At 47.1% G+C, this 23334-nt stretch overlaps 1 protein-coding gene across 3 annotated transcripts in view; it reads right to left on the reverse strand.

The window, feature by feature from the left end:
• Positions 1-23334, reverse strand: part of HEG1 (heart development protein with EGF like domains 1) — a 55151-nt gene that overhangs the window by 20756 nt on the left and 11061 nt on the right. Inside the window, exons 2-14 of one of the 3 annotated variants that reach the window (XM_027679026.1) lie at positions 15121-15399; positions 13903-14133; positions 13249-13533; positions 12433-12621; positions 11631-11933; positions 10897-11187; positions 10020-10352; positions 8828-9133; positions 7792-8112; positions 6787-7086; positions 5941-6279; positions 3619-4983; positions 1252-1371 (exon numbers count right to left, since the gene is read on the reverse strand). In XM_027679026.1, coding sequence (XP_027534827.1) covers positions 1252-1371; positions 3619-4983; positions 5941-6279; positions 6787-7086; positions 7792-8112; positions 8828-9133; positions 10020-10352; positions 10897-11187; positions 11631-11933; positions 12433-12621; positions 13249-13533; positions 13903-14133; positions 15121-15399 — 4662 coding nt within the window. Of the gene's footprint in view, positions 1-1251; positions 1372-3618; positions 4984-5940; positions 6280-6786; positions 7087-7791; positions 8113-8827; positions 9134-10019; positions 10353-10884; positions 11188-11630; positions 11934-12432; positions 12622-13248; positions 13534-13902; positions 14134-15120; positions 15400-23334 lie in introns of all 3 variants that reach the window. The other 2 variants (XM_027679025.1, XM_027679024.1) reach the window with 2 other exon arrangements.

Below are 23334 nucleotides of genomic sequence, written 5' to 3' on the forward strand. Positions count from 1 at the left end.
TTTATGATAATTTGGGGTAAACATGTCTAATCTCTTACCCCTCCCTGCAATGGAAGGAAAGCAAACCAGCAAGTCAAAATAAAGCACCGTAGAAAGGACATTTTCATTTTTCAAACTGTTGGAGAGAATGAGCAATGACATTTGAAAAGAGGTCCAAAAGATGCATTTTTCTGTGCTTAGATTCGTATTTGATTCACGGCAGCAGAATGCAATAATCTGAGTTGTCCAGACTTGGAGAGATAATACCCCTAAATCTTGTATTAAGTGTCATGAGATACTCAGTGGAAATGAGAACTCAGAGCTCCAGCTTTATGTTCCACCAGAAAAACAAATACAGTTGCAGATAACATTATAATTCTTTCCCATTTTTTTCCATCCACAGAGCCTATCTTCACCACAAATTTTATATCAGACAGCTCTAATATAACAACTCTGGACAAAAAATAAGATGACAATCACCTTCACAGTAGTTATATAATCTGCCTGTATCCCATTTCAAGGCATAATCAAAACAACTCTCCAAATTAGAAGCTGACACATTCCAACTCGAAGAAATGTTTCAAAACACTCTTCAGGGACACCTCACCCATGTTTCCCTAGCAAAATTTCCATGCCTCTAATCCTTGTTGATTAAGGGTCAGAAGAAAATCTGTCAAAACAAATTCCCCCATACAATGGGACATTGTAAATCCTTGAGAGTCCGCTAATAGAAAGGAGGGGGTCAGAACCTGAGTTCCAACTAATAACTGTGCTGCTAAGAAAATGCTAAAGGTATGAAATAAGACCTTGATCTTACAAAGACTTTCACGGCTGCTTAATTTTCCGCACACGGCTGATCCCGCTGAAGCCAGGTTACACAATAGCCCTGCTCACTTCTCCCAAGCCAAGTGCTATCACTGAAGTTTGCAGGGCTGGGAGCTACAATAAGCTGCTGAATGCTTTTTGGGGGGTTGTAAAACACATTGGGAACAGAAGGGACACATGTCCTTACTAACAAGCCTGAGCCCACTGCTCCATTGCTGCATTTTCAAGAGTCCCTCAGCTATCTCTGCGCCTGCTCCCCGGGCAGCTCAACGCAACAGGCATCAGACACCATACTCGTGTAAACAGTAAAAGGTTCTGACAAAAGTAGTGGCTGGAAGGAACATTAGGCTCCTGAACTAGTCTGAGCCCAAGTTGATTTATTTTAGAAGATTACAGATAATTATTTCCATCTTGCCCTCCCCTGGTTTTTCATTTTTGTTTTCTTACCTAAATTGCACTTTCCTTTTTCCATTTCATATCCAAGAGGACACTGACAGATATAGGAGCCATGGGTGTTGTTGCAGGTGGCCAGTGCAGGACAAGGATTGGAAAGACATTTATCCACATCTACAAAAGGAGAAAAAAATCCCAGGTTATAGTTACTGAATCATAAAAATCATCAACTTTTGGGCTAAAAAAGATCAGTTTGGCTCTCCTTCTGTGACTCCCTGAGCATTATCAGATGCTTCATTGCATCATTTGCACTTACTATTTATCCTGTTTCTAATTATTCTGTTGGAGCTGAAAGAATAAATATAAGGCACTTGAATATTAATTCAAAAGCCCTTGAGGTCCAATGTGGATCCATGTTAATATGAACACTCAACTTGTTTACAGCACTGCTCATCAGAAGATCTCAGAGTTCTTTTTAAAGACAAACAACCCACCAGTTATTGATGGAGAAACCAAAGAATGAACCCTGAGAGCCACAGCTAGACACGGCTGCTTCACCGAGTCCTGCCCTTTTCATCCAAGCCCTGTTTCCGTGATCCAAAGCTAGTGCTGGAACACTGATACAGTCTGTAGATTACTGTTATGGTGAAGGTCGCCCTGACTGCTATCGCCTCTTTTTCCAGGGCTCCTCCATGCCACCCTGAGGATGGGCACAGCAGTGATACCTGTCTGTGCCCCACTCATAATGCTCTTTCTGCTGGGTGAGCAAGGGCTTGGGGAGCAGAGACCACTGTGATATATGGCGTATGAGGGGATTAATGACCCTAGTCTCAGATCATTCACAGATCAGCCAACTCAAATTGCAAATTCTGGAGAAGATATCCAATACTTCCCTTCAAAAAAAAAAAAAAAAGATGTCCTGGTCAAAAAGGCTCCTCTTGCTGTGCGTATGACTCACATGAGCACCAACACGTCACACACGCGTGCAAGGGCAGACCATAGGCAGGGCTGTGGACTTGTCAGCAACAAGGTGCTACAAGACAAACAAGACAGCTTACACACCACTCATACCTATTTTGTGGCTGCTGCTGAGCACTGCAACAGAGGCAAGAAGGACTGGCTCTGTGGTTAAAGCATGAGGCATAAGAGCAAAACTCATGTGTGCATTTCTGACGGCACCGCGGTACGTCACAGTATCACACAGGCTCTGCAGACCAGCACTTCAAACCCAACCTCTGCGGTGGGAAACACCATTCAATGTAATCTCATGCCTCAACTAGCCTGGCACAGCTACCTCAGCATCAGCAAGAAGGCCATTTAGTGTCTCTAATCTAAGCAGCCAGAAATGAGTGGGTGTGTTTTAAAACAATGGTTTTCACTTGGCCATCCTTCAGTTTGTGCTTTGTACATTTTTTTTGCAGGGACTAGGGCAGCTCTTCTCTTGTGGTAGTGAGTGCCCATGAACAAAGCACCATGTCCAAGGCAGCAGAAGGATCTTTTGTATTCTGACAAATGGCAAATCTCGGTATTCAAGGGAAAGAATAATTTGGCAAAAGCGTGAATCAGTTGCTAAAAAGGATACACTACCTTAATTTTTCAATTAAAAAAAAATTCATTCCCCTACAGTGACTTTTTTTTCATGAAGCCATAGCTATAATTAAAACCAATCAGCCTGATAAATAACCTTTAAATACTTAATTATTGGATGGCATATATATTATTGCCAGTATTTTGCTCAGATTAATGCCTTTAGTGCACACAATATGCTACAGCAGCATGAAGGCCAGGCTCTGAACTTCAAACACATAGCCAATTTCCATTCATATAAAACTTCAGTAAATGTATTTACATGAGAAGATAAGGACCCTGGCAGTGGTAATAAATGATTATAATGACACACTGAGCAAGACTATGGTACATAGTCTACCGGGAGAAACAATGGGCCCTTGAGTATGAGATTATTTAGTGAGATGGGGAGAAAACAACCATAGGCTGTAATAACAGAAGCGGTTCCAACACAAATACCAAGTGCTGGCCAACTGTATTTTCTCATCAATAAGATAGATATTAATTGATGTCAATTGATATTGTTAACCTATCATCAAATATAAAATGCATCCTATGCTTACCTGGAAGGCCAGCCAGCTTTATTTTCTCAAAACTGTCAAATTTCAGCTTAACCTCTCTATCATAAAAGTTAACCAAAGTGCTCACCCTTATTACAGCAGTTCAATTTGATTGCTAAACCCTTAGCTTAAAAATACCAACATGGAGACAGAGTTCTTGCCCTCAAACCCTGCTGACAACAATCATGTCATACATATGTACACAACCCTTTGATGATGCTTAAAATTGGGACCCAGGTGTTCCTGCCCTCCTCGTCCCTGCCCCACCACTGATGAGTGCCATTATACACGTTACCTGTTGCTGGAGATGACGTCCTCAGCCCCACTGTGCTACTGGATGGAGGAACAGTGGTTGGTTTGGTAGCAGCCAGAGTAGTTGCAATTCTCACAGTGGTCTTGATGGCTGGAGGGGCTTCAGAAGGACTTGTAACAGGGATGTTTTCCTCGGTGACTTTACCAGGCTTCGCAGTGGTGGGATCCACAGCCTCTGTGCTTTCACCGGTGGTATACATGTGCTTAGTGGCAGTGGGTGTTTGAGCTCTGTGGTCCTTCATAGTGGTAGCTTCACCTGGGGTTGGCCAGCGACTGGCCGGTGTTGTCAGCACAGGAGGTTTGACCGTGGTCAGTGCCACTGCGGGGACAATGTTGTGGTTTGTTGCACTTGGTGAGGGACTAAGGGGTACATCCGTCGGACCAGCCTGTGGAGCAAGACTGGCCGTGGTGAGCAGTGGTGTTGCCTTCTCAGAGCTGCCCTCCTGGGTGGTGGCAGCTCTAGGCAAGGCAGTCTCTGTCACTGTGACAGGAGTGGACACAGACACAGTGTGTCCACCAAGCAGCTCCATAGGTGCCGTAGGGAGAGGAGACACGGTGGAGTTGAAGGTGGTACTGTTTTGGGGCTGGTGTGTGACACTGTGCTTGTTGGTCTCTCTGGGTGAGCTCCCAGCCATGGCAGCTGTGGAGGGCACCTGCCTGACCACCGTTGTAGCTACAGTGATGCTTGCTTGATCATTGTCATTGGACTGCGAGATGGGTGAGGGTGATGAAAACAGAGGCAATAAAGATGCTAATGAATAAGATGGGGAGAGCAATGAGGAAGTGGGCAAGGAGGACGACAAAGCCTGCAGAGGGGGTGAAGATGCCATCACAGAGGACAAGTGTGGCTCAGGTGATTCTGACAGTGTGAACAGATGACTTGGTGGTGGTGTTGGTGACAGGGAGTGATGCAGCGATGACAATGAGGAAGACACTGGAAATGCTGATGAAGATAGAGATGATCTGTTAGTGACCAGCAACTCAGAGTCAGTGTTGAAGACAGTTGTATTTTCTATGCTGCCTGTAGAAGCAGAAGTTGACAGTTTGGAAGAGTGTACCAGTAGTGGCTCTGTAGATGGTTCAACAAAACTGCTATCACTCGATGCATTGGTCCACCTGTCCTGAGACACAGAAGATTTTGATGCATCAGAAGGGCCGGAAATTTCTGAAAAAAAGGTGGAACTTTCTGAGGAGTCAGCAGAGGTGCTGTTGTTGGAGATAGACAGGAGGGTCCTTTCTCCTCCTCTGGTATATGTGGTTGAAATGTACGTGCCATCTGTATGAGAAACAGAGGTCCTTTTCTCAGTGGCATCAATGCTACTGACTGGCTGATGGCTACCTGAAAAGTCTGGAGTAAAAGGACAAAATATATTAGAAAGACACAGAGTAATATGAAAGTATTTTGATGTTGTATTAAAACCACTTGTTAAATACAGAAGATGTTCTTGTCTGTGAACTGGTCCATGCTCTTCTAAAAATTTGGAGCTCCATTCAAGCATGGGTATGGAATTAGGGGTCTTGTGCACTCTTTAATTGGTTCTAAAATGGGGAACCCTGACAGACACAAGGCTCCAGTGAAACGTGTAGGTTTCCAAAACACTGTTCTTCATGTATTGCTTTTCTAAAGTGATTGAGCACTTAACATTCCATGATATTTGTTGCAAGCTAAGCAGGAAAACACATCTGTTCTCTTTATCACTCATAATTTAAAAAACTCATAACCTCTTCCTTTTATCCTCCATTCCCATCTACAGAATATCCATCTTCTTCAATTTGTTTTTAGATGCAGTGAACTTATGCCTCTGCAAGATGAAATTATTATATTATGCTAATTTCCAGCTTATCATAAACTCATTGATTCAAAACTTTGCAGTTAGGAAATCCTAAATGAATAGCACATCCATCTGCAAAAAATTCAGATTATTTAGCATAAAAGGTGCAGTCAATCCTATAATACAAATGTACAGCCATCTCTAAAAAAAAATAAGGTATTGAAAATTTGGTTTAATTTCACAATTGACTTAGGTCATCCTGAAACACTTCTGAAAGCATCATCCAAAAGAGACTGGTTAGGATGCAAAAAATGTAATGCAACCATCAAAAAAGGAGGGTTCATGATTTCACTTCCGGAACAGTTTCCCATCTATGTGGGTTCTGGCTTTGAGTCCTTTGATGAAAATAACCCCCTGAGCGAACTCACAGGTGGCATTGCATGTAGTAATGAATAAGAACTTTATGTACAACATAGATAAAAACAGGAAAACATGAATTCCCCCCAAATGTACAGCAGGAGACATCAACTTACTTGTGAGATCATTTTGGAAAGAAGAGTAAGTGGGTATCTTGGAAGAACGTACAAAGACAGTCTCTGTTGCAAGGCCTGTGAAGCCCCCACTGTTGGTAGAGGTGTTGCCTGTCCCACCGTGTTCCACTGATGTTGGCTTAGCTGGCCCTGGAGAGCTGGCAGCTTTGGCATAGGAAGAAGATCTCTCCATGCCACCAGCCAAAGTGCCATCCATTGCCGAGTGTATCCTCTCTTCACCACCAGCAGACGTGGATGAACTGTACACAGGATCAGTGACAGGGCTGGACACCCTTTCCTCAGCACTTGAGTTGCTTAGGGAGCGATGGCTGCTGCTAATGGCTGGAATAGGATCAAAAAGTAGGCATCTTGTGAGCTCTACAATAATTCTGTTTGGAAATGCAGATTAACAAAATTGCACAGATAAACACAGATTAAAAGCATATGAAGTAGATCTCACATATCTATCTATCTTAAATGTGGATTTGACACAAAAAGCCTATTCCAAAAAACAGGACTGTCTAAATCCAGAGGGACAACTAGTACTATTAGAGTCATAATAGTATATTTATATATAACTATATATATGTTATTTATAATTATCACCCCAACGCAGACAAGCAGTTGATGTGTCCTACAGCGACAAGCTACATCTCATTCTTGAGGCCTTTCCTGCTGAGCATCAACAGCTGCAGATATACAACACCAATGGGCAGAACCACCACCATTTATAAATCCTACCCATGACACGTGCAACAGCTGTGACACATGCTAGTGGTTATATCAACACCATGGAGGAGGGGAAGGGAGCAGCAGTCAAACACTATCCCAGAGTTCAGAAAAACTCACTGGAAGGGTCACCAGCAGCTGAGAAGTAGGTGAAGACCCTGGATGAAACGGTGACCTTGGGCTCTGGGTACCCTGCTGGGCCAGATGGCATGTGTCTCACTCCAGGCCAAGCTGTGGAGGATGGGAGGGGGCCGATGCGGGTCCCCCCATTTGTGTCCAGGTGAGGTGTGAGGCTTTCTGCCTCTGTGCTCCACATGCTGTGGCTAGCTGCAGCTTGAGATGTCCCCTCCCTGTGGCTGGAGAGTGTGGTCGAGATGTACGTGGTCTCAGTAGGAACACCAGAAACTCTTCTTCCTCTCCCTGAAATTGCAAAGTACAGATGTACATACATATATATATATATACACACATTGTGTATTAATAATACCTTTGAGGCCTCTACCAGCAGTCAAATCTGAATATTTCAACCCCCACAGCAGAGGTGACACTTGGTGACGAACATCACTTATTTGCTAAGTGGGATTCCCAGATTGTCTGTACTTTTCCCCTTTACACCAGAAAAATAAAACAGATTGGGGTGCATGGTTTTTCTGAAGGAGAACCATGGCAGGGAGGTAGAACATGGTCTTGAATGTCCTGCAGAAGATTCCCTTGAGCGGACCAGTGAGTTTCAAACCATTCTCTTGTGGGACCCTGGCAGCAGAGCTGAGGCTGAAACATACAATAACTGGGATATAAGGAAAGGCAAAAGGTTTATCAGTCCCCCACCACATCTCGTGCCAGGCTCCCCAGGTTTGAGACTGAGGCCAAGGCTCCATGGCAGCCTTCACAAGTGGCCCAGAAGAGCTGCCTGGCCGTCCAACTCCTGACACAAGAAGCTCTGCCTCAAGTGCCATGAGGTGAGTAACTCACCAACCATGCAGCGCTCAGATGCCCTTCATTATAAACCAGGCTTATTAAAACTGCAAATATAGTTTAAAGCTAGAAAAGGAAGAGTGGGAGCTTGGGAGGCAGGCGAAGAGGAGGGATGTCCTCCATAGCAAACTGGGAAATCACAAGACCCACCTGAAGCACTTGGTGAAGGCGAAGGCACTGAGATGCTGGGAGAAAATGCAGGCAGCAGCTTTGTTGGAAGCTCACTGAGTCCAGCATCACCCTGTGAAACGTCACTCTGCTTCCCAGGCTCTTCTGCCAAAGAGGACAGCAGAAAGACCATGTCCAAGGTGCTGGTGCGGGGTGGAGTGGGAGCAAAACTCCCTGCTGCACTGGATGCTCCATGGGTGTCCAACACGGGTACAGTGCTCCTCTTCTCACCAGTGGTGATTATCCCTGCACTGGGTGTACTGGTGAGAGATAGGTGTCCTCTCGTTGCCGAGGTCCCTTCTGCTGAGAAAGGGCAAAGCAAAATGGATTTATGCACTCTAAGCTATGAACAGGCAGGCGTGCTCTCTTCCACCACTGCCCTCAGGTTGATGGCACAGACAGAACGTGCCAGAAGATCCAAACCTGGAGAAAACACTAATTGTGAAGACACAACCCCTTTCTGTGCAAGGAGGTGCTGCTCATAGGAAGACACCCTGAAGAGGGTACTAGAAACAAGTCATGGGAGCACTTTTGGGTCTGCTTCCCTTCAGTACTGCTCCCGGTGCGCTGCAGTCCCACCATGGGTACCATGTGCCCACACTGCCACCTCAGCACCCGCAATGAGCAAGGTGAGATTATGCAGCACCCAAATCCCTGATACTCAGAACAAAGCATGGCAGGCTTGTATGGGATCAGCATATACTGCCTTTGCCCCCCACGGTGGGAGTCAGGAACGACTGATGCTGCTTCTGCTTGTATAAACAAAGCCAAGGGGGCAGACTTGAAACTGTGCTGTCTCTGAAAACACAGCAAATCTCGAGGCCAGACTGCTCTGGAAGTAAGGCTGGGTTTTTCCGGTGACTAAATATAAGAAACAGATAATGCATGTTTCCCTGAAGTTGAAATTTTCATCCATAATGTCCAAGGCCATTGTCCAGCATATTCTAGCATATCCTCACTTCTCCACGGAAGTCTGATGTCTACAGGCAGAAGCCTCACGGAGGTGGCCAGAGCTCACCTGGGGAAGCGCTTTCCGAAGCAGATGGTGAGCCTGTGAGCAATGGATTCATGGACGTCACGGTGGCACCTCCGTCTCCACCACCCTGGGTTCCCAAAGAGGACTGGGAATGGCCTGGAGAGCTGATGTTTTCGGTACCAGTGGTGGACATCTCTGTCGTTTGGGCCAGCCTGGTGCTGGCTGGCAGAGACCTTAACGTCCTCCCTCCACTCTTGGTGCCTGTTATGGAAATGGAGGAGCCAGTGGTGGGGAAATTGGTTCTCTCTGTTGACAGGATGCTCAATGACACATGGCTGCTTCTAGGAACTAAAATGTGATAAAGAAACAATTACATTTTTACACATATGAAACTATAAATAAAAATGAACTTTCTTTCAGTAACACCCAGAGGCAGCAAATACAAGCACAAGTAGAAAATATGAGAAGATGTCAATCCAGAGAAAACAGGAAATTTCCAAATACATAAATCCTTCCTACAAAAATTTGTCTTCTAAAAAACATAGTTTTATGCTGAGAAAAGTGCTATTATATAAAAACTGTTGACATACTAATGCTGTGCACTTGATTTTACCATTATGTGCCTGAGTGCACTCCACGCTGCTAGAACAAATATCGTGACAACCCAGAAAAGCCTGGCAATCAGTTCAGACAAGGCACTATGCTGAGAAATCTGAAGAAATAGGATCAGGGTGATCAGACCCTTCAGCACCACAGTATGAAGGACCAAAAGCAGCATGAAGGACCTCAGAGACCACATTCAAAGCTGCCCTAAATTTGTTGAGCTGGTTCAATTTCTGGGAAGCAGCCTGGTCCAAGAGGCAGGACAGAAGGTAGGAACTGAAATCTGATCCCCAAGACTGCAGGGACATGATCTAATCCTCACTTGCTTAGTTCTCTTGCCTATAACACAGAGATAGCAACTGGAGATATTAAAAAAGGATTGCTATTTGAACGTTAATTATTTTTCTTGGCGTGATGGAACTTTCCACACATGCGCCTCTTCTGTAAAAAAACTTAAACCACATATTTTTAGTCAAGCAAGAGCTGAAATATTTCAGACACAAAATCACACTGCATCCTTCCAAACAGTATATTATGCACAGCAGAAAAGAGTCAGGCAAGTGCAAGCTGCAGTAATAATCCTCCTTTGGCTTATAAGAAAAATGGTATTTCCCTTCTAATGTGAGCTCACCTGGGGAAGGGTCTTCCGAAGGAGAGTGAGAGTGTGTTAGGGAAGAGTCTGCCACCCGCTCGGTGAAATCCGTCATTTGTATGGACCCGTGAACTCTGTAGGTCTCTCTCACAGGAGATGTGGACAAGGATCGGATGGTGCCCAAGGCCCTGTATGTGCCACTGCTGGACGTGGAGACTTCTGCTGCCCACCGGCTGCTGCCCGTGGCAGACCTCGGGGTCCTCCCACCCCTGCTGCTGCCCGTGGTTGAAATGGAATCGCTGGTGGGTGAGGAAGGGAGGGGGTTTTTCTCTGCCATTGAGCTGTTAACTGGTCGTTGGCTGCTTCTGACACCTAAGATACAATAAACCAGGGTTTGATTTATGCATACAGAGCTATACATTTGAGTGACTGTTTGCATGGTGTGCATTTCTAAACTGTCCATTGAGAAACTGAAGGTGTTGCTCTGAGAAGAGGTGAATCTCTCAAGTTCAAGCACATGTGCCTTACTAAAAGCCATGAAAATCAAAAAACCCATGTCCTACAGACCAGCCCGCATGGCAGACATAGCATGAGACGACAGCTACAAATCCCCAGCGAGTGTCTCTGGCACGGTAAAAGTGTATGCACGTATTTCTAACTGATGCTTTTCCCAGCACAGGAGTTTCATTAGTGATGAGAACATGGATGTTTTTCACTTTCTCACCCAAAAGCTGAGATCCACTCTCCCCCTTCCCACCCACCCCACTGCCAGCCCTGTGCAGACAGTAATAAAAACATCCACGTATCCAATAGTGACTGATGGCCCTATCTAAAGAAAAACAGTGCAGGGATGTGAAGTCTCATCCAGCCCCAAGGCAGACAGCTTTCAGACTGACAGATTTACCTCTGGACGTACTTTCAGAGGCAGAGACAGAGCTTGTGAGCAAAGGATCCCTGGGAGGGGCTGGGAGATCAGTAGCTTTCCGTGAGCTGTTGGGATGACGTGTCCCAGTCCCTAAGGAGGAGGAGGTCACTCCCAAAGAGCTTGTGGGGCCGGTGCTGGTGGCAGAGCCTCTTGTCAGCCCAGCTATGTGGCCATTTGCAGTCCCCACTGCCACGCTGGGCACGTCAGCACCATGTGTGCCTGAGTGCAGTGTCGCCTCTTCTGCAGCTGGGACGCTCTTGGGTTTGTAACTGCTGCTAAAGGCTGAAAAAGGAGAAAAGAAATACAAAACTGCATACACACAAATGAAAAATCCTGGGTAGTTTTCATCCCTATCTATTTCATCTACTACCCCTCACCTCCTTTCATCTACTATCAGTAGATGTAGACAACATATGTGTGAATATTCAATACGGAAATATTTAATACTGGGAAATCATTAAGATGGGGGAAAAATGGTCTCTAAATAGGAACTGCTGAAGTTGTTGCTAGCAAAATTTCACTGAAAGTTTTCAAGGAAAATCTATCCTCCTCTTCCAACAGGAATAATATTTATCCATACTTTCATTTCTGTGAAATGTTTTTAAATGTACAGAATGTGCCAAACACAATATTATTCCTCCTTTCTTTAAAATAAAAAGGATGTATTTTGTTAATAATAAATCTTTGAATAATGTTCTCAGATATACAGCTATATCAGAACTCACTTGTGGAAGTGCTTTGTGAAGCAGGTGGCAAGCCTGTGAGCAAGGGGTCTGTGACACCTCTGCCATCACCGTCCTGGGCACCCATAGACATCCCAGGGGGCTGGGCTGAAGAGCTGATGATTTCAGTGCCAGAGGTGGAAATCTCTGCCACACCGACCAGCCCAATGCTGGCTGGCAGAGACCTTAACATCCTCCCTCCACCCTTGGTGGCTGTTGTGGAAATGGAGGTACTGGTGGCGGGGAAATCCGAAGCTCTCCTCTCTGTGGCTGAGTTGCTGGATGGCTGGTAGCTGCTTCCAATGGCTACAGTACAATAAAAAAACTGGATTTATACATATGAAATTATAAACAGATGGATCCACTTTCTTCCCAGATGCTTACAGCACACATATAGATATTGAGCATAGGAAGTTTTCAATCTGGACAAAGTGCTCTTTTGGAAAGGCATGAATCCCCTCACCGCAGGAAGACCTTGCACAAAACTCAGGGCTTGCTGCCAGGCTTCATGAGAGCAGGGTGGCTCAGACAGCAGGAAACCCCATGGGAAAAGGACTGCAGAGGCTTGCCTTTAAATCCCACCTCTGCTCTAAGACTGGTGGAAGTCGGCCCAGGCTCTCTTAGTGGTTTTTTTGTGGCTTGAACACTGCATCAAACAGCAAAGGGAGGAAACTTGAGTGCAGCCACATCACCATATGAGCCTGCAGTTCACTACACATCCCAGGGCTTAATGGGACACAGGGAAAAATATTTAAGGGAGCACAAAAGAGGGTACAAGAACAAACTGTAGACTAACTGAGCTCACCTGTGGCAGTGCTTTCTAAAGCTGGATGAGAAGGGGCAAGTCTGTGCTCCGTGGAAGGCCCAGGGAAACGTCCCTGTGCCAGGGCCACTGAGGAGGGCACAGAGGCCGGGGGCTGAGCCATGAAGCCAGGTGCTGTCCTTTGGATACCGGATCTCTTCTTTTCTGCAGCCCTGGTGCTGCTCCCAACAGCTGTGGCAGAGGGAAGGGACATGTCACTGTGAGAACCCCAGAGATGTGCTTGCTCCTGGCAAGCCCTGGGCACAGAATAAGGACTCAGCAGCACAGGTCTTCAGTAAGTTCATGTGGAGTGGGGCAAAGTCTGTTTTTGAGAGCTCCAGAACTCGGCTGCCACAGAGCAAGTGAGGGGAAGCCAATTTGTTAAGCACAGGCATCTCACCCTGTCTAGCTGAGGGCAAATCCACTTGGTTGGGCCATAAGTGTGGGTTCCCAAACTCCTGCCCCACTCCAGCACCACTCAGGTGGGAGACACAGCTCAGGTGGGGCTGGGAGCTGCCCTGGCTCTGCAGTTGGCACTGGACCAGTGGAGATATTTCACAGCTGCAGACACCCACCCTGCAGAAAACACTGTGATAAAGTCCAAAGAACCTTCTTTTAAGTGGAAAATGCTGGGGGTTTGGATCAAATTATTTTTTCCACTGCTTTTTCCTGCTTTCAGCAGGGAATTTCAGCTAACCATCCAAATAATAAAAAACAGAGCACATGCAAAATGGAGCATCTTCTCTGTTTCAAGAAAGCAAAAGCTACAAAAAGGCTTTTTAAATCTATAAAACAAAGCTGTGGGCCAGCAGAGCTCACCTCTGAAAGAGCTGTCAGTGGCAGGTGATGCTGTGAGCAAAGGGCTTGTGGAGTTCCCCGTGACACCCCTGAGGTGTAGCATGATCTGGTCTGCACCAGTCTGGGTACTTGAAGCTCGGGGGGAGGATTGAGGCTGTATCAGGGAGCCAGGGAGGGCAGTGCCAGGGCTGGTCCCCCCACTGCTCCCAGAGGGGCTGGGTGAAGTGGCTGCAGTGTCCACAGGGGAGCTGCTGGACAGTTCTGTGCCCACCCAACTGCTCACCAGTCGAGAGGGGCTGTCAGTGCCTGCAAGGGAATGGGGAAAAGCAAATGAGAGCCCAGAGATGGGATTAGCTGCCCACCCAGCATCCCCTGCTGTTACTCTCCGCCTGCCTCGCAGACCACGGGCCCTTGTCTGCACTATGCTCACAGCAACTTTGTGTTTCAGAGCTGCACCAAGTAATTTATATTTTTCCATGCCAGGAGAAGCCACGTGGATCCTTCTCTCTGCCCTCATGCATGAAGCAAGTCAGAAAACTACCCTGGGCACATAGTGGAGAGCTGGATCCACAAAGCTCTACGATGCTTAACCAATGCCTAGTTGCTCAACAGCACCTTTTTCCCACGTGTTGGAACACTTGCTCAGTGTTCCCAGGCTGAACTGGGATGGCTCACCTGGGTGATGAGATTCTGAAGATGAAGGTAGCAGCACTGTCCTCATCGTGTTGTTAAACCCCAACATGTTCCAGACCCCACGGTGCCCACCCTGGGTCCCCTCAGTCGAGTCAGTGCTGACAGTTTCCAAGCCTGGTGGTGTCCTTTCAGCAGCTGCAGGGCTGTTGGGAAAATCCAGAGCCCTCTTGCCTCTCTCCTGGCTGCCTACAGCATGCTGATGGCTTCCAGCATCTGGAAAGCAATGCAGAGAGGGTCATGTTCCCCTGGAAAAGTTATTTTGTCTTGGCTGGGTGGCAGCAGCATCACCTGCAGTGGTACCCAGCCCTACCCTGCAATAGGTAGGGTCACAGCTGCATCCCTCTGTTTAACAGAGCACAGTTTGACTGCAAGAGGGATTGGCAGGAACAGAGGGTTTCTGCCACCAAAAAATAATGGCATTTCAAACTTTGTTTCTTTTGCCATGCACAGATGAAGACACAGATTTTTTTTTTTTAAGATATTAAAAATGCAGAAAGCAGTAAGGAGCTGGTGCCAGGACAGCCAGCAGCTGGCAGCCTGGGCATGCCAGCTCCACATTTTAGTCCTTAAGCAGAAAAAAAAAAAAGAAGGAATTTAAAACATTAAAGAAAACCTCTATGCTCACATCTCAGGCATGTATTTCAGATGGAGACATTAAGAAAAAAAAACCGAGGTGAGGACAGGATGATCAGCACAGACTTATTCTGCTGCTGTGGGAAACAGGCTTTGATTTAAGTGCGTGCTCAGAAGAGTACATTGGTTTGCTTATGACTGAAAACTATGAACAAACCCAAAGGGAAGTGTTCACTTGCAGGATTTCCATGTGAAGACCTCAGCTACAAATCATGACACAGCTGGTCAGGCATCCTTAACTCGGGCTCTTATAACCTAGGTTGGGTTTGTGATGGGGTTAAGCTCCTCCTGGGAAGGAGGCGTGGGAATGCCCAGGGGTCTCTGCTCTGTGCTCTGTGGATGGGCAGGACTCTATGGGTACTTCTGGCTGGTGAAAAACAGTGGCAGCTCCTGAGAATCATCTTTGTTGTAATGTTAAAAAAAAAAAAATCAGTTTTCCTGAGATTGGACTTCTTCCAAAAGTCTGCATTTGTAGCCGTGGGGTAGGAATACCTCCTAACCCACTGGCTATGCTGAGTCCATGGGCTGGGCACAGCAAACCAGGACCCTCACATCAATAAAACTCACCAGGAGGACGGCTGTGGGTGGGCAAGTGGGTTGCTGTCCCAGCAGATGTGTTGTCTGGGGGTCCTGCTCCCAGTGGGGTGACATCCCCATTGCCAGCCAGAGGACCAATGTGCCCCATGACCTTGCTCCCTGCTGGCACTGTTCCATGCCTGGCAGGAAGTGATGCCCACTCCCTGCTCCCAGCCAGCATCGTCACCAGCTCCACACTGTCCACCGGAGCACCAGAAGTCCTTATCGCTGTGTTTGAACTTCTTCCCTCCTGATAGCTGCTTTCAATGACTAAAAGGAAAAACAAGGAAAAAATTTAGATCCCATCAGCACCAGATGTGCAGGCTCGGCTCACTGCAGTAACACCAAGGCCAAGCTCTGAGCTCATTTACTTACACGATAGAAAAATTTTGCATAATCAAAGCAGAGACCTGACATTTATTTTTGGATTTACACCAGTGGAAATTAGATTGGTCTGTGGGATCAAATGCCGAAACCCACCTTTGTGCACAAGATTAATTCCATTCAGCACCCTCATACTTTTTTTTGTGTGTGTGTTAGGAGAAATAAATCTTTAAAGGAGCCAAAAGAAAAGTCTGAAACAAATAACTGATGGAGACAAGCACAGTGCAGAGTCCATGGGAGGAGTATGTAGGTCTCCTGAGCTCGAATCCCATCACCTCCAGAGAGCTGGTGGGAAGCTGGCTGAGAACTGTAGGGGAGTCAGGAGGGTCGGCATAACCCATCCAGACACCACAAGGGACCAGGGACAGAAGAGATCAGTGTATGGTGGGGATTATACTGCCCATCCAGGCTCTGAAGCATCCCAAGGTGATGGACATTTTGGCACATCTGACAGTAATGTCTGCCAGAATATGAGAAACAAGATTAAGTTTGTGCATCTACACGTCCATTTTCTGTGAGCAAACATGGCCATAGCCCCTGTTCACCCGGTATAGACCTTGTTTCAGTCTGCTCTCTTGCTCCTTATGCAAGGCTGCTCCAAACCCCCACCTCTCCCATCATTCATAGTCATTTTCCTTTTTCAATAGAAAAAGAATAAAACACGTTTATGGAATAAATGTTGGTTCCCAAGCAAGCATTACCCTTTAGCTTTGCTAGCTCTGCCTCCAGTTGCTCCTCGCCATGGTGATGTCTAACGGCAGCAACCTCCTCCCCTCTCTGCACAAGTTTCTTCTGCATTTCTACTATCAGCTCTATCTCATGGACCCAAAAATTACTTCTCACAGGGGCATCAACAGGCATTACATGCTTTAAGGGATCTTCCAAAGTACACAGGTAGCTATGTGCATCCCTGGAGTGCAAACATATTCCCCAAATAAGCCCTAAGAAAGGACTGAAGACGTTACTCAATAGCCAACTTCTCAGTCATTAACACTGACTGCCAGCAGCAGCAGCAGCAGGACTTGGTGTAGCTTCAGCCTGGGGTCTGCCATCCAGCCTGGAGCTGAGCAACTAGTGACACCTGCTCTGAGTGGTTCCTGTGAGATTTGCTGGAGGAATTGGGGTTTCCAGCCTGTGGTACCACCCAGGGCTGTGTGAGGATTTCCCTGCACATCAGTCACACAAAAAACAGTAGCTACCATCTATTTTACACCCCCGAAACTTGGCTGGCACTGCAGCCTCAGATGATCTCCAAAGCCCAAAACAAGTCAAAGCAAGTCCAAATCTGAAACGACAAGATCCCAATTTTGTCCATCTTCTTATAACCAAAACACAGCCCCTGGGCTAAAATAGCCCAACACACACTTTTCTTACTGAGTGGGCAGAATGGGAGCCTGGCTAAGGAAGCTGCAGTTTTGGGAGGGGAACTCTCCCCACTTTGCAGTTCAGAGATATACCAGGCTATGGGACTTGTCCTGCATATGTCATGTGCATGGCATGAACAGGGCTATGGATGATACACAAGCAGCAGCTAAAGGCACCATCTCTGCCCAAAAGCTCTGATGTTGAAGGCTTAGGTTTGCATCTGTTTTTGGCCTCAGAGCATTTTCTGTAAAAAAACTGTATCTCAGAGAAACACTTGTGGGACACCTCTCCCTTGCCTTGTATGTCTCCTTTGGAGTTGCTGCACCTGCCATGACTGAAGTGGTAATTTTTGAAATGCTGTCCTCTATCCATCTGCAATAGCTCCAGTGGGAACTCACCAAAAAAAAGAGGTGTATGTGGGACATTCTGTATTTCATCCTGGGAGCCTGAGCACCAAGAGGGCCAAGGAGAGAAGAACTGTAGTGGAGCAGAGCCACTGGGGTACCTTTACTGGCAGCCCTAGCACTGGGTGTGATGCTCACCTTGCTGAGCACACCAAGCAGCTGCTGCCACTCAGAGCTCGCCGTGAGCCACCTCCTGTCCCATGAAACAACCTTCTTGTCCTCACAATTTTGACAAAGGGATGCAAAGTGGCAGGGGACACTTGCTATCTTCATCTGCAAGCCAATACCCAGCCTGTAATTGTAGCCCACAAGTCCATTTATAGCAGCCCTGAAAAATGTGAGTGTGCTGGAGGGCAGCACACTGAATTTCTCTCCATTTCCCTCTCACTAAAAGCTTTCAGCTGTGCAGCCCGTGCTGACTGCAAAGCCTCAGAGGCCAGCTTTGCTGCACAGAGAGAAGGCAAAGCAGCAGATGCTTTAAGAAACCCTTAGGGGATGAGTATAGACAGAGGCAAATCTGCTTTCTCAGGTTGCCAAGTCATTTGTCAACAAGGGCTCCGGACAGGCAGGCTGAAATATATAGCAGGACACCACAGCAGGCATTCCATTGCCCCTTCTTAAAAAGTAACCCTGGAAATGCCAGTAAACAGTGCCTTCAGCTACGACCCTTGATTGAATGCAACCAGTTCAAAAGTAAAACACTGCTGGTTTCTTGTCTGGTGGTTGTTTGCCCTAGAAATCCACCTCAGAGTTTTCTCTATCCTCTTTTGGCTCTGCAGAGCTGCTGGGAATAAACTGAAGCACAACCCTTCCCCTTATCGTGGGCGCCAGCAAACCTGGCTTTTAGTGCAGGCAGGGAGTGGAGGGGCTGAATAAGAAGGTATTATTTACACAGGCTTTTTAGAGTCATCTGGCATTTTTAACTCTGCCATGCAAGGTATGCCAGGTCCTGGTGCAGGGAGGAAAACTTTGTGCCAGCATGGGCTCAGCTCCCCAGTTCACTGGGTGCAGAGCATGAGCCATGCTGGAAAATCCAACCCACAGCATGTAGTAAGGAAACCCCAAAAAATCAGGTTGTTCAACAACATAGACATGAAATCTCAGCTGATCACACATCCATCAAGCCTGCCAGAAGTGCAAGACAAACACAATCTCTTTTTTGACTTGCCTGCAGACATTAGACTTCAAAGACAACCCTCCTCTGGAGTGGATAGACTAGATCAAACTTCTTCCAAAAATTCCACACAGGACCATCTGGCCTCCCCTGATGCATTAAAGGCTTAAAGCAGAGCGGCCCTTTAACTCAGGTGCTGGTCTGTCACTAACAATTTTGTCACATCCTAAGCTGCCAACTGCTTTCCATGGTTTAACTCCACACGACCACAGCCATTGACAAGTATTTGACTTCCAGCACAAAACCCTCCTGCCACCCACTGCACCGGTGTTTTCCTTCCTAGTTAAAACTAGCAGTGATGCTCACCAGACAGGTCGAGGCTCGGAGTTACTTTTTCTTTGCAAGCATAACAAGTCCACAGCTTGCTGCGAGCTGAGTTATAGCTCAGCCAGGACAAACAGATCAAGTTCCAGCTGATTTCTCGAGGCTTTGGGCTTGCCCTTGGCAGCCCAGTTGGATATCTACCTTGTGAGACTCCTGAAAATTCCCTTTTGGACCAACAATTTTCTGACTCCATCCCTGATGCAGCACGGGCACTGCCCTGTTCCAGAGGTGGCTGCTACCAAGGCAGCATCATGGTGATGCTCAAGATTCAACCATGGGTCAGCACAACACCAAAATTTTTCTGCCATGACTGTGATCTCACACAGATATTTTAGGGCAGGGAGAGAGGAGGGATGTATCCTGCTAACACCCCGGGAGCAGCATCCCCACAGACGGCACTTGGCAGGAGCACTGCAGCCAACCAAGGCACACCACAAGCTATCCCAGCCCCACTTCTTTCCTGCAGATGGGATTTTTTCTCCTCGAAGGGCATAAAAATGCTTTATTGCCTGGGGAACACAAATTTAATCTGAGTTTGTACGCAAGGAAAGCCAAGAGCAGTAGATTGGCTGCCCAGAGTAGCCCTTCCCTCCGGACCAGTCCCTCCTCGGGAGGGGGGCGATTCCCTGGGGACCATTCCCGGTACGGCCGCCCATGCAGCGGCTGTTTTGCCAGGGCAACGGGCCACCCCGGGAGCATCCCATGCAGAGCTGTGCGCGCGTGAAGCTAAAGCAGGCTCCTCCCGAGGACAGGCAGCTATAATTGCAAAGCCCACATCTGTTAACGTTGCATAATCTTAACATCATCCGAGGTACGCAGAGGGGGGAAAAAAAAAGCTAATCTCAACTTGGAAAACTCCTTGCGGGCTGTAGGAAAAGGTTAGGAAGAAAGGCAGGCTGCGAGGGAGAAGGAGTGGGGAGCAGAGCCGGGGCTCCGGCCCCGCAGCGGGTGGCAGGGGTGGCTGCAGTCCCTGCCGGGGCCGGGCTCTGTGCTCTGTTTTGAACGGCTGCTGCGGATGTCGGGATCATGGGTGGAGGCCGGTTAGGAGCCAAGTGAGTTTGTGCGAACAAAAGCTAAAGCCCTAAATCTGGACCGTCCAGGGCTCTTTGGGATTTTCAATTTCCTTCCTTGTTCTTGCTCTGAAAGAAGCAGTTCGAGTTGGGGGGAGAACGGGGGGGGGGGGGGGGGTGAAATGGAGCTTAAAAAAAAAAATTCATACTTGAGATGGGTCAGTTGAGCGTAAACATACTGATAATATTGCTCAGGGAAGGTCCCTCGTGTGCACTAAGCACGGGAAAAATGCAAGAGGTTTTTAACCACGTGGTCAGCCCTATTTTGCCTTTTTTTTTTTTTTATATCAAGAAAAGGAATTATTCCAGCTGGATTAAGAAAGGTGGCAAGAGAGGGTGTATGGAGAAGAAGAAGCCTTTACAGAGCCGCTCACCCTGTTGTGGGGATTAGTTTGGATGCAGTACCCTATAGACACTTCCCCTGACCATGCCTTGGTCTGGTCCTTCTGCTCCTTATTCTCTCTGCACTGGCTTCCAAGCAAAGCAGGACAGCAATTCACAGGACTTTAAATCATTTTAACCATAATAGGAAGGATTTATGCAGGCATCAAAGGTGACTGGAGCATTAATGTGTCAGCTCAAAAAAAGTGATGGGGGCTTAATGCCAGCAGCAGCCCCTGGGAGCTCTGAGTGCCAAGGTCCAGGTGGTTCATGCCTACCTGGCCACTACCAGCGATGGGTGTCCATGGGGGTGGGGACATTGGCATCATCCTCAGCCCCTCCCAGTACCAGGACATGGCACTTTGCTTGCAGTGCTGCTTTATGAGACAAAAACACTCTGCACTTCCACACCACCTCCCATACAGGACATTGGAGGATGCCTACACTTTTTATCATTATCCCAGAGCCTGATGTTTGGAGATGACACAGGGAAAAAAGGGATCCAATTACAGCTCTTACAAGCAGTACCCAGAAGCAGGGGAACAGGTTTTCCAAAATAAAGAGTACATAGATATCTGTGGTTCTTTCCAAAAGCACGGGATGCACACATACGGAGTGCCCACAACTGGGGATAAAACCTGCACAGTTCAGGGACAGGATATTGTTCTGCTTATCAAGTGGTTTACAGCCTCTTAGTTTTGGTGTCCTAAACACTTCCCTGGGGATGTGCAGGCTCCCGGATCACCAGCTCAAGACCAGGAAATCCTAAGCTTCTTACTCATCTTTCTTGGATAGTTTGGTTCAATCCACAGATCCCTGGGACCACATGGATCCATGGCACCACCTGTGCTGCCTGAAAACTACCAGCCCAGGGCTCAGAGCAACTCCTTGAACCTCTTTTCATTAACTTTTGTTTTTAAATGGCTTTTTAGCAACTGAATTAAAAAAAAGAAAAAAAAAAGTCCTGTTTTATTATTGAGTCTTTGAAAAATATATTCAAATACAAGCCCACTTCCAACAGGGATAAGCTGTCTCATGACTACCCATACTTCTAAAAACCACATAAACCTGCCAAGGCTCTAGTAAAATCCCAGTCCGTCCATCCATCCATCCATCTGTCCATTCAGTGAAGAGGGGACTGAGCCTCCAGCACCTTGGGACCCATGTCCTTCCTGTCTTTCTTGAGCAGAAAGCCTGACATAGCTGTATTTTCTTGCTTGACAACTCATTTATATTCTACCTCAGAAGTGTCCCTCCAGGGTTGCCTCCCGGTGTTAATGTGGGAAAAGCCCCTGCAGTCCTGGGAGTGGTGAAGGCAGCACCAGCTGACGGGTCCCAGGAGCACTTACCAAAGGGATTTCTTTCTCACTGTTTTTAGTAAACATCAGTAAAACTAAGCCAAAATAAATCTCCCGAACTGCACAGCTCTCAGAGCACTCACACCTCCTCTCCATCCCCTTTTCCGCTGCCCTACTATGCTGAAACGTCTCCAACTACCCTGCCTGCAACGTGGATCCCAAATGCTAAATCCCAGCACCGCCAAATTCACTTCTAAAACCCTCTAGGCTTTTCTGTAATGTCCTGCAGAAATGTTACACAAAATATCACCCACGCATTGCTTCTCCTTCTGCTTTCCAGGGTTTTTAAAGTCCCCTGGAAGCTTTTCTCATCGGGAAGGCAGTTGTGCCCTCACCAGCACTCATGAAGCCAGAGCAAAAGCCACATAGGGACCCAGCCCCGTGTCATTTTAACTTCTGCTCCCATCCGAGGGTAGTGCTGCTGGAGACTGTCAGACGGCTCCGGAGGAAGTCTCCTGGCAGGGCTCCACCAAAGTGGAGTTGCTAGGTCACTGGAACAATAAAAAGGCAAGAAAAAACATCCTGGCTGCAAAAAAGAGAGGGGAAAAAAAAAAAAGAAAAATCCATGGCGGTGTGTACAGTGCTGGTTTAGTGGAAAGAAACAGGCTGGAGAGGCTGGAGGGAGCAGGACCATGCCACTGTCCACTTTTGCAAGCATGAAACTTCATTTCTAATACGGATCTTTCTCCAGAGCTCTCCCACAAGTAATTCCAGAAACCTGGAATCTGTCTGCAAGGCTTGCAATTGGTGAAAATCTCACATGGGACAGTATTTCCAGGGGAGGTAATTTGCTGCTGCTATGGAGAGATTAATTGCCCTTTGCGTGTTAGCCAGGCATCACAGTCCATTGGATGACTTTCTCACACACTCCGGCAGCTGCCCATGGTCATTTAAACTGTTTGTGTATATCAATATAAGAAACCTGCCTCCAAGCCTGGCTGTGTTTCAGTGATAAGGGGGTGAGCAGCTTCACGAGGGGCAGAGTACCGCGCAGACCTGGGGTTCGAGCTCCTCTGTAAGGAAAGGTGCTAGAGACTTAGAAGCTGCAGGATAAAATTTAGCTTTCTGAAAAGTCTAATTTCAGGGCCAGAAGGGAGCATTAGCTCATTCTGTCTGACCTCATGATAACCAAAGTCATTCCATGTAGCTTATTTACTCCCAGTATAAGCTCAGTGACTTGTATTTGATTTAAACAGATCTTTCAGGGGAAAAAAAACCCCAAACTATTGGTATTTGTGATTATTTGGGATTTTACTTAAAGCCATAAGAACAATGGGCTGAAGCACAGATTTTTCCGCACAAAAGCTCAATGCCTATCAAAAAAGTGATGCCTGGCAGTGTGAAGCATACATGCAGCAGGAGCCATCTGCCCCAGGGGCCAAGAACTCAGCCCTTTGCAGACCAAGGAGAAAACAAGATGGTATTTTCATGTCAGACTCTGGAAACAAAACAACAGGTCACTGCTCCAAAGTGGTCTGAGCCCAGGAGCTGCTTCCCACAGCCAGGAGGGGACAATAAATACTGGGAAGATGGAGGAAGAAGTAGGAAGAGGGGTACTGCCATGAAGAGAGGCAATGCTGGGAGCAGCCAGGGACTGCCACGGGTCCCTGGGGGCTGAGCCATGCTGCTCACTGATGCAGGTGGGCTTTGGTCCAGGTGTCCTGACCAGAGCCTCGCTCCAGCAATGCACTTAAGAATTGCTCCCTAGGGAACTATTCTCTGTGCTTAACATTAAGTACGTGCCA

This window comes from Neopelma chrysocephalum, unplaced genomic scaffold (assembly GCF_003984885.1).
Source record: "Neopelma chrysocephalum unplaced genomic scaffold, ASM398488v2 Primary Assembly neopelma1_44, whole genome shotgun sequence".
NCBI classification, from domain to species: domain Eukaryota; kingdom Metazoa; phylum Chordata; class Aves; order Passeriformes; family Pipridae; genus Neopelma; species Neopelma chrysocephalum.